General features: G+C 36.8%; 1 protein-coding gene across 6 annotated transcripts in view; it reads right to left on the bottom strand.

Moving 5' to 3' along the window:
• Cdh8 (cadherin 8) overlaps positions 1-12222 on the bottom strand; it is a 380097-nt gene that overhangs the window by 160215 nt on the left and 207660 nt on the right. For all 6 annotated transcript variants that reach the window (XR_011366007.1, XM_069992447.1, XM_069992446.1 and 3 more), the window contains exons 5-7: positions 9976-10143; positions 5364-5551; positions 1997-2250 (exon numbers count right to left, since the gene is read on the bottom strand). Coding sequence is in view for 5 of the 6 variants with exons in the window: in XM_069992447.1 (XP_069848548.1) it covers positions 1997-2250; positions 5364-5551; positions 9976-10143 (610 nt within the window). In the remaining variant the exon portion in view is untranslated. The remainder of the gene's footprint in view (positions 1-1996; positions 2251-5363; positions 5552-9975; positions 10144-12222) is intronic.

Below are 12222 nucleotides of genomic sequence, written 5' to 3' on the forward strand. Positions count from 1 at the left end.
CCTACATCTCCTTGTTGTCCAAATATTTGTATGTAAATATTTTTTACGTTTATTTATTTCTAAAATGCTGTACAGAGGTTATAGTTACATTAGCAAGGTAATGAGCACATTTCCTATTGAGCATTGTTGCCTCCTCCTTTGTTTTCCTCTACCATCCCTTCCCTCCCCCCACCTCCACAACTACACACACCCCTGCCCATGCCGAAGTTGTAAAGTTTGTTTTCAACATAGTGTTACAATGAGTCAACTTGATTTTTATGTAAGCATTTTCTTTTTTATTCTTCCCATCCCCAAATTAGACAAATGTATATACAAGATGCAGGGCACTGATATCAAATACAGTAAAATGAAAAGACTTGGAAAAATTATATTAAGTGAAGTAAGCCAGGCCCAAAGAAACATAGGTCCCATGGTTTCCCTTATTTGCAATAACTAGAACGTGTGTAGGACAAGCAGAAAAGGCCAAAAACCATGTACATATGACCATATAAATTGATGTTAAGTAAAATGAACCTCAAGATAGGGACACAAATATCTTTTTTTCTTTCTTGCTATTGCTTCTAACGTATTTATAATGTACCATGTGATTTTTTGTTGCTTTGTATGTTCCTTCCCACAGTATAACCCCTATTTTCACTGTATCTAAGTAAATACTTGACAGCCATGCTCAAATATATCATTAGCCAACATGCCACTTTTGGGGACTGGCAAACAAGATACAGATTTTCAGTTTGTTTTCAGAACATAGCTATATAAGCTATGACTGCTAAAAGGGGAAGGGGGATGTGTACAGTTCACATAAAAACAAATAGAATTGGAAGCTGGGCACCAGTGGCTCACACCTGTAATCCTAACTACTCAGGAGGCTGAGATGTGAGGATCATGATTCAAAGCCAGCACAGGCACTGAAATCCATGAGACTCTGATCTTCGATAAACCACCAGGAAACTGGAAGTGGTGCTGTGGCTCAAGTGGTAGAGCACTAGCGTTGAGCTGAAGAACTGAGGGACAGTGCGTAGGCCCAGAGTTCAAGCCCCATGAATGACAAAAAAATAAATAAAATAAAATGAGAGTCTCATTTCTAAATCAAGCAGAAAAATTTAATAAAGTATTATTTCTCATCCTTGGAAAATCTCTGAACATGAATACTATAAACAAAAGGTATTTTTCAAATGACAGTGAAAGTGTTTTTGTCTAAGACACATCAGACCAAATATGCTGACCTATCAGAATACTGATGAACTGAAAAGAAGATGATTTCAAAGCCAGATAGCAAGTCCAGAAATAAGATAGGAAGCTATAAATGCATTGACACAGAGGTCTCATGTGTCCATGTTCTAATATATATTTCATTGCAACTTTCAAAGGAGACAGAATACAAACAGGCAATGCCTCCTTTTTTAGTACTGAAAAATAATAACATAAAAAATACAAAGGTCAGGTTGGGAAGGTGGCTCAGTGGTAGAGCGCTTGCCTTGCATGCCTGAGGCCCTGGGTTTGATTCCTCAGCACCATATAAACAAAAAGAAAAAACCCAGAGGTGACGCTGTGGCTCAAGTGGTAGAGTACTAGCCTTGAGCTGAAGAGCTGAGGGACAGCGTCTAGGCCCAGAGTTCAAGACCCATGACCTGACCCAAAAAATAATAATAATAAATAATAATAATAATAAATGTGTTGAAAAGTCCCTGTAATTGCTCATCGTTGTTAAGCTTTTCAAGAACTATAATAACTAAGTTTGTGTTAATGTTCTTGGATCCATACATTGAATTTAGCTTTTAGAAGGCAGCCATATTCGTTTGTACACACACACACACACTCACACACACACACACACACACACACACACACACACACACACACACACGTGTGTGTATTCCCAAAGGAAAGCTTATACAATGCATATGTATTACATACATTACATACAATGAGTATGTAATGTCATTTTGTACTGATTCACTTGCCATTTGAGACAGTATTTAGTTTAAAAGAGAAATACCTTATAGGGCTGGAAGTGATATCAGGGTCACGAGCAGTCACTTGACCGATCACAGAGTTCAGAGCAGCATTTTCATGAACTTCGAGGAGGTAAGTCGGTGAAGAGAAGACAGGAGGCTCATCAGCATCCTCAACAACAATCTTCACAGTTGCCGTATCTTTAAAGGGTCCCCTACCACTGAATCGTGGATCAATATGGACATTGGCTGCCTCTACCTTCAGTGTATAGGATTTTTTGGTCTCAAAGTCCAGTGGCTGTTAAGAAATGACAAAGATAAATGTTACTCATTAATGATCCCAAGAGCAGAACAAATGAGGAAATGCTAATAAATAAATGTTGTGTGCATTTAAGCCCATTTGGGCGTCTTAATGAGATCCACCACCACCCCCGCCCTACGCTCCAGATCAACCTGTAAATTCTACAGGCATTTATTGATATCTATTTATTATACAAGCTCAGTGAATCTAATCTCCTATTGTTTCAGTTTGTGTTGCTCCTTTCACTTGGAATTTGCAAAAATATTCACAGTCATGAATTGTGCCATCAAAATTTCACTTCAGAGTCATAATAAAATTTTACTAGTTACACCGTGACCTGCATACTAATCAGATAGTTAAATCAGGCCTCTGCCTGTAGGAGATAAGGAAGCAGGGAACACAATCTCTATCTGGAAAGAATATTTAATCATTTCTCCAACAGTGTGTGAACAGTAAAGAAGTAGAAATGATCATTGTTTGGTCCAAGGAGACATTAGGAAGCATCATTTAGCATTAATCCAAACAACGACTGTTTTCTTATTCCATTTCCAAAGCATTGCTTCTCTGCTGATCATGTGGCAGAAATGAGGTTTATTCGTTTATAGACTATGCTTAGAAAGTCCTTATTTAAGAGTACCAACCTGCTATGGAGCAAGTGGACAGATAAAGACATAATCTATGCAGATACAAACTACTTGTATTTATACTTAGAAGGAAGATAAGGGCAGAATAAATAGATAAAACAAGCACGACTTGCATACAGGAATTACTTAAAAACAAGTTGAAATAATCTCATTGCTTCATTACTGGTGATATTTCTTACATTTTAATACTCCATTCCATAACAATCAGAGAGATGTTTTGTCAGTGATCTATGTAAATGAAGTTAGGTAAAAGAATAGAGCTTCTTTTATAAACCAGGTACTTGTCCATATGAAAACACTTAAAGGCAAACACTTGGCATCTTATAATACTCAGATTTCAAGAAGGCAAGGCTGTCAAAATTCAGGGGGATTGTTCATGCCTGCATTACAATTTCTCATAAGGAACACAACTTTAAATCTGCAATGCAAATTAAAAAAATAAGACTCTAGAACACAAACTATACCACTGGAGTCTTTCAGATTTTTTGTGTAAATTTAAATATGCATTCTTATTTCAAAATTTCATGTTGATATTTTATATTTGAGTACAGATCTCAAATGTAAAAGGAGACTTAGCTTCCTCACCCCAAATCCTTTCTGATGAACAATGCAAACACTTGCTTTCATGTTGATTCTGAATTGAGTGCACACATCTATCTCCACGAATAGATGATTCGATGCAAGTGTATTTCCAAACTGCCACTCACTGCTACTGTGACAATTTTACAGAATTCAAGTTCCTCTCAAACACTGCTCTATATAATAGGTTATATTTGAATGTTTAAGTTTTATTTTGCTGCGCAAAATTGTATATATGTATGAGGGATGATAAGAGGTTTTGATACATTTGAATACTGTAGATTCCATCAAGCTAATTCACAGTTCTATCACCACATTAACATCAACTTTTGATGGAAAAGGGAATATTATAAATCTCTCTTGCTATATAGTAGTCTTTTGTGGTCACAATGTGCCTCAGTATATAATTGCAGCATACGGTTACAGCTAGATACCCTGGACACTCTACTCAACATCTTTCCCATTCCCAGTCTCTGTTGATTTTGTGGGCCTTTTCCTTAGGGATCAATTTCTGTAAACTTTCTCTATAAAAAAAAAAAGGCTGAGGACCAGCCTGCACCTGGAAAGAGAAGTGGGACCCCCACAGTTCATCCCTCGATTTGCTTTAAAAATAACGCCAGACCAGGAAGCTTTCTTGTGCGGAATATCTTTTCATTTATAAGTTTGACATAATGGAGCATACACAAACATATCAGTGTCCTTAGTACTCTACTAGGCATAGACAGGAGGCCTATAAATCATAGAAATATGAATTCTTATTCTCTAAAGTAAATTCACATGTTTCTCGGTAACACTGCACACAACATATGTTTCCAAGTTTAGGAATCACAGGGAATAAAAACAGAGCAAAGAGCTAATTGTTTCAGTTTAGAAAAACACCTTATGGCAGCCACAGATAGCAGTTAATAAAAACAATAAAAGTGATATTAGGGGTTATTAGCCGAAGAAAATGTGATTCTGAGTTCTTCAGTAATTGACTCAAGTACAATTACACCGCAAAGTTCTTTCAAATGGGGGTTTTAAAATATTTTGCAACTCTTCATTCTGAACTGCAGCCAGGATCCTGATAAGAAGATAATCTTGCTCAAAGTTCAAATAAATGCCACTATTTTCTCCAGCATTGATTTCTAACATTATTGTTTCACAAAAATATATCCAGAAAATCCCAGCTTTCCATGATTAATATCTCAGGCTTATCATCCTAGCTACTTAGGAGGCTGAGCTTTAAAGATGGCCAGTCCAGACAGGAAAGTCTGAGACACTCTTAGTCTCCAATTAACCAGAATAAAAGGAGGCAAATGTGAAGGTGTGGCTCAAGTGTTAGCTTGCGAACCTTGAGTAAAAAAGAAACAAGAGCAATGGTCCTGGAGTTCAAGACCCAGTACGAGAAAAACAAAAACAGCCCAATAGAACTTGGGGAAATGTCTATGCATTCTGGGGAGAGATTTTAGGAAGCAGGAAAGGAGAAATCAGAATGATATAAGGAAAGACTAAGAGGTAGTGAACTTGTCCCATAAGCCATGTACCTAGGAGCTGTTTCGTGATATAATACAAACAGCAGGCGATCCACTTTAGGTCTCCGTTGGTTGAGGAGTCCTTTAAGGTTATGGCCTTTTCTACATGGCCTTGTACAAAACCTGAGTGACTTCTGTGGATTAGAGAACATCACCTAAGAAGGTAAATATCAGAGGAGAGGACAGCTCATCACGGTAATTATCTACTGGTGCTCCCATGGCACTGTGGAGTTTAACTGAAGGGAGTAGAGATGCTAAGAGGAAAATCTAAATGTCTACTAGCTCTAAGATTTGGTCCATTTACTCATCTACACTTCGAAAGCCAAGTTTCAAAGATAATTTTGAAAAATGAATTAAATCTTCTTCAGTTTACCTTTCTTAATCTTATGATGCCGTCCTGGGCCTGGGCATCGGAAGTGATCTCGAAGAGCGCTGTTCCATCTCCATCGATGATGTCATATGAGGATTGTGCATTTTCCCCAATGTCCTGGTCGTTGGCCTTGACCCTTCCGATGGCAGTGCCAAGAACCACATCCTCAGGTACCGAAAAGTGATACAGACCTTTGGAAAGGGGAGAAACATTCACTCGTGGGAGTGATAAAGACTTACAGGCCACCTCCCCTGTGGCTGGGCATTCTTATAGACACTACCAAGACAGTGAGAGAAAAGACAGAAATACTGATTTCTCTTGTGCAATGTGCCATCCTTTAAATAAATCAGAGAGAAATATTCCCCCCAAGAAGTGAACGCTCATCAAGATTCTTCTGAGATAAGGAACTTCCACAACCTTACATTACCAAGAACATATTCGGCATGGCTTTATCAGTGGCTTTATGAGTGAGTCCCTGTGAATGTTTTCAGTTTGCTGTATAATCACACGGACTGCCCATGGGGATATTCACTGTTGCCCAACATAAACTATTAGGCTAATTTCAGCACCAAAAGATGCGATGTGTAGCACACTGAAAGTCACTTTTGAGCTTTACTTTTAAATTTACAGACTTTCAGACCAGTTTTGATAAAATCCAATTACTACATGTCTGCTGTGCCCAGAAGCAAGCACTTCAGACACATGAAACACTCTTCTTGTTACTAAAGGTTCCTGTTGCTCTGAAGATGAACATCCCTACCTTGCAAACTCCCTAGGCAAAATACAATTACTGTGTATTTTCCTTCTCCTATGGGGACAGTAAAACGTGTCTAATTAGTGGCATTTGTCCTATTTTTATTCAAATCATTTGGTTGTGATGTGCCACTCATTTTTACTGGTGTACTGGAAGCTGGTGGTGCTCAGACTGTAATCTCCGGTCATTACTACTTTGGCATTTATCTGTCCTACCTTTATTCAGGCCTACTACAACTTCGCTAGCCCTGCTATTCACATGTGATTTTACCCATTGCTTGGCAGGCCACGCAGATATCAAACATGCCCAAGCATTAGTACATAAAATCTGGGACTTCTCCTTTCTGTAGTAGAATAATTGGGAGTTATTTCTTTTTTTTTATTTCTTTCTAATCCTCCATGTTTTCCTCAGTTTGATTAAGTGCTATGCCTCCACAGTGTAGTAGAAGATTGGATCATGTACTTGTATTTTTTCCCCTCCCCCTCTCTCTTTCTCTCCCTCCCTTCTCTTTTTCTCCCCCCCCCCCTTTCTCTGGTGTTCCTTGGGAAACGTAAATAATTTATGCTTAATTTTTAAAAAAAAATCTCACTATCTATTCTGGTAAATCCAAACTCAAAAAAACAGGTCATTTTATTCTCTTGCAATTACAAGGGGAAAGTAAGCATTTAATGAACTGTAAGCACAAAAGGAAAAATTGAACCTGGAGAATATCACTTAATTCTTGTTGGAACTCAATCACTGGAGGCCTTGGATGTAGTCATTTTTATTTTACCGAATGTAACAAGATTGGTTTAGTTAAGGACAGAAGTATTTTCCAAGAAGGAGCACCTTTTTTACTTAATGTTTGGGAAATGAAATCTCCTAGAATTCTGTAGTCAAAGAGCTGGGGAACAAAAGCGTTTTCTAGAAAGTTTTGCCCTAAAGTAAGCACCTAAATTCATGGTTTTAAGCAGATTTCTCCCAAATCTCTCATAATTGATGCATTGTTTGAATGTTCTTCAAACATTTTATTCCTGAAAACATTGGAGACTGCCTTCTAGGTACATTTATTAAGTAAATAAGCCATTTTGGAGTCTCACTCTGGTACCAATTCTACCTCAGCTAGTTATGAAATACCAAACAGTGGGACATTTCCTACCCAATGTTATCCTGTTCTTTCTCTTCATCTGTATAAATGTGATCAAAACTAATAGTTATTAGATTAAAGAAAGAAATACTTTGGAAATTATCTCTCACTTTTGAGCCGATATAATACTTTTTCTGAGAAAAAAGGATTGTGTATTACTGCATTAGTTGTAATGGCAATTGGGAAAGATATAAAGATTAAGGGAAAAGGATATATGAAATTATGCTCTTTCAATAATTTTGTGAAAAAAGGGTTGAATTATTGTTCAATTTATGATTTGGCAGCTATAAACGCTGTTCTTCCTTTCAAAATTTTATTTTTATCTTTAAGTAGTTGTACAAAGACATTGCCATTTAACAATGTAGTATATGAATATCATGAATCTTAATCAATGTCACCCTTTTCATTATTCCCCCTCATCCCTCCCATCTCTACCCCTTCCTCCAATTTCCTTAATTTTGTAGCGTGTGCATTGACTTGTATGAATACTTCTTCTCTATTCTTTCTGCCTTGAAATTCCTACAGGTAAATTCTCAAGTTACATCAAATGTCTCACTTTCAATTCTTCTGGGTGGTCAGCTCCTCCTCTCCTATATCCCCTGTTTTTTCCCCTCTTTTTAAGACTAGTTCTATTTGGTCCTTTCTATCCCAGTAAAAAAAGCACAAGAGGCATCTAATCTAATATTGTAAATATGATCAACTACCTTATTTATTTAAAAAAATACAATCAATCCTTAGGTGTTTGCCATGCTGAATTTCAAAGCATTTACCAAACCAGTATTTTATCCTATTTCTACAATTACCTTCTTGGCTTGCCAGAGAAAGATATCTTTAACTTGAATGTTTACAAATAACTACCAAATGAGGTATAATGTAAAGATTAGTAGGCTGATTTTTATTCCCTCTTACTTCACTGGTACAAATTCAATCACTCTGCTTAAAACTTAAAATATTTTCCTGTATTCCCAATGACCATAAGATGGAGATTATGGTATTTTACATATACAAATACAACAGAGTTCTGCCTAAATGATCCAATACTCTCTTACAATCAGTTCCTCTCCTTCTGTGCTTAGCTACCTTGAAATAATTTCTATCCCCATACCAGATCTTATACATTACATATAAACATACTATATAGGTTTCAGAGATACAATGACATTTTGATATACCTCAGAAAGATATTTGCATTGTTCAATGAAACATTATTCACAATAGCCAAGAAATAGAATCCATGTAATTATCAATGAGTTTAGTATCCAGAGGACTGGGTAAAGAAGTTATGAAATATGTATATATATATATATATATATATATATATATATATACATGCATACACACATATGTATACATATGTATATGCATGTATACAAAGAATGGAGTACTATTGAGCCTTAAAATTTATCTTGCTGTTTATATCAGCACTACGTAGAGGATATTATACTAATTTTATTTTTTTTAACTTTTTTTTTGTGAAAATACTGTACAGAGGGGTTACAATTACATGGGCAAGATAATGAGTACATTTCTATCAAGCAATGTAGCCTCCTCCTTTGTATACTAATTTAAAAAAACTAATTTAAAGAAATACACTTTTTTTTTGGTCATGGAGCCTGAACTCTGAGCCTGGGCACTGTCCCTCAGCACTTCAGCTCAAGGCTAGTGCTCTACCACTTGAGCCACAGCGCCACTTCTGGCTTTTTCTGCTTACGTGATGCTGAGGAATTGAACCCAGGGCCTCATGCATGCAAGGCAAGCACTCTGTAACTGAGCCACTTTCCCAGCCCAGAAGTACAATCTTTTCAGGAGTGAATACCTGAACAAAGAGCATAGGATCATCCTCTTTGGATGCAATGCCTTTGCTTTCCCTTTGCTATAGCTAATCCCGTTCATCTTTCATAGCTCAATTCAACAGTCCTCATGTCAGAAAAACCTTGTGGAGTCACTTGTTTACATCATGTTACTTGAAGGCTCAAAAGTAAAAGTATTTTAGGAGAGCATATGAAAGTTTGTCAAACATCCTTGTCTTGGAGATACATGGATAATGAATGCCTAGCAAATGTAGATGTTTTCAAGTCATAGAGGACAACCTCATCACCATAAGAGCTTCAGTCCATGTTCACCACTGTCTGGCCCAGAGGTAGGAGGGGCAGGTATGTATTTTATGCCAAATTGGCCAAATTGTTGGATTCTCCAAATAAGACGCCAGAGATTTATGCAGAGAGTTAACAATGAATCAATAGCTGAGCTGCATTGTTATCATACTCTCGAAGTCATTCAGATCAGACTCCTTCTTCTGTTGTTGTTGTTGTTTTCTCTCAGTTGTGGGGCTTGAACTCTGGGCTGGGGCACAGTCCCTAAGTTTCTTTGTTCAAGGCTAGCAGTTCACAACTTTGAGCTACAACTCTACTACTGATTTTCTGGTGGTTGGTTTGAGATATGAGTCTCACAGACTTTCTTGCCCAATATAGTTTTGAACCACAATCTCAGATTCTTTATAACTAGGATTACAGGCATGAGCCACTAGTGTCTGTATCTCTCAGTATCCACTTCATATTTGCAAGTATTCTTCTGGCTTTCAAATCCTTAAAATGAAAGATAAATGTGTAGACAGAATAATGGATTATTCTTACCTAGAGGAGCAATAAGTACTCAACTGTTGCTAGAAGGTTTTGGAATGTTACAGAAAATTGTAAACCCATTTGCTACTCATGTAGTAATGTCAATTCACTTACTCTGTGCAAATTTTGGAGGATTGTCATTCACATCGGTGAGGGTGACTGTCAATGTGGTGGTCCCAGAGAGGCCACCAGAGTGCCCACCCATATCTTTGGCTTGGATCACGACCAGGTACTCCTCCTTAGCTTCTCTGTCCATATTGGGAAGGGCAGTTTTTATAATAGCTACAGGAGGAAATAAAAATGAAAAATGGCTTTCAGGCAGAGAGCTTATTCAACAGTGAAAGTGTGAATCAAACATACAGACACCCCCCCCAATCCACATGCACCAGCACCCATGTGCATATATCAACTGCCCACTCAGATAATTTTCTGTTTTCTGTTGACATTTAACTGCCGTGTATCTGTGATATCAACACTGAGAAAGACCGTAATCATAGACATTCATGGATACCGTTGCAGAAAAAAAATTGATAGTGATTGATAATGCATAAAAAACAACTTGTGAAAATATACTTTCAAAAGTATACTGCCTACAAAATTAAAGTATAAATCATAACACATACTCACCCACCCAGGAAAACCCTAGAAGTGAGAGAATCCTACAATTTATCACAGACCCCAATTCTTCTACAGGATGAGTAAATAGACAAATAGCTCAAAGGCTTTGAAGTCAAAGATAAATTACTCTGGAACTCACAGATACATTTGAAGTATCAAAGAAATAAATGTATTATTAGAATGAAATCAAGACAAATAAAAACACTGCTTAGAACTAATAAGGTCAAATATCTAAATCCTAAGAAGATACTCTTCAAATACATTCACAATTTATTGATTTAGCAACATCTCATTCAATGTGAAATACAAAAGTAAAATGCAAGTGCAAAATATGAGAAAATCACCACTGCTAATGTCTTAGTGTTATTTCTTGAGAAACATGTAGGTTTCTGTTTCATCAGTAATTTAGTGGCCTCATGAAACATTGAAAGTTGGTTTATGAAATTCTTAAATTATTTTGAAAAGGCTTTATTTAGCTTTACACTTCTATACCATTTTTCATACACAATTATCACATACATTGTGTAGTACATTATTTTAAGACCATTATATGTATATGCACATATGTGGCTGTTACATGTATATGCAAAGATGTAGTTCTAGCTACTTCAAGAGGGTGAGATCTGAAAATCATGGTTCAAAGCCAGCACAGACAAAAAAAATCTCAGAGGCTCTTGTGTTCAAGTAACTAACAAAAAAGCAAGAAGTGGAGGTGTGGCTCAAGTGTTAGTGTGACAGCCTTGAGTGAAAGAGCTAAAGGACAGCACCTTGGCCCTGAGTTTAAGCCACATATACATACATACATATATACATATATGTATGTATATGTGGCTTAAATATATATACATATATATGTATATATGTGTATGCATGTATATATGTATATATGTATGTATGTATATATGGCTTTAAAAATATATAATAGCAATGGTTTTCTCAAGGTCTATACACTTGACCTTTCAGGCTATTTGAAAGAAAGAATTCCTGCAATGTTCTCAGGATTAGAGCAGAATAAGATGCAGTAGTCTCATCATTTTAATATATTGTGAGAATGGAAGTTTTAAAAAAGCACTTCACTGTGATGTCTCTCAGTCACTAGGATGTAAAATACTTTTATGGCTCAGTTGAAAATAGCATACTTGTGTTCCTGTTGCTGAGTTTTATCAGAATAGCAGTGAAGTAGCACAGTTGGAGGAGAAGGGGTTCTTGTTTATCCTACAGGAGAAAAATACTCTATGGATCTCCACCAATTACAGAATTTGCTGTGCCCTTCAATGTGGATAAACACAATTCCTTACAACGTAACCTACAAGTTTATTGACAAGTTCGGTTCCCCTAGGAGTACTCCTTCATAATTGAAGTTCAGTAAATTTGGATTCTTATCTTATGCTCACAATTACTTACATTGTTGACCATGAAAAAAAAATAGGAAACCTATCAGGACTCAAAATTTCACCTGGTTAATAGAAGAAAATAGGCAAACTCTCCTGGTAGGTATTGTAAAGTTACATAAAATGCCTGCCCATTTGGGGTTACACGGTACTTGCCTACCCATATTGCTTTCTTTTTCCTCCCCAGATCACTCCTAGACTGTACTGGGCCTGGCAGTCAGAGGGCTGAGCATATTCTAGTCTTTTCCTCCAGGTCCACTAGCCACTGTCTCTTCTTACTTTTAGCATGGACAAGTAACCATACTAGATCATTCACCCCACTCGTATCTGGTTGTGAGATTTCACTAATACA

Source organism: Dipodomys merriami, unplaced genomic scaffold, assembly GCF_024711535.1.
Source record: "Dipodomys merriami isolate MVZ:Mamm:240054 unplaced genomic scaffold, mDipMer1.0.p SCAF_41, whole genome shotgun sequence".
NCBI lineage: Eukaryota > Metazoa > Chordata > Mammalia > Rodentia > Heteromyidae > Dipodomys > Dipodomys merriami.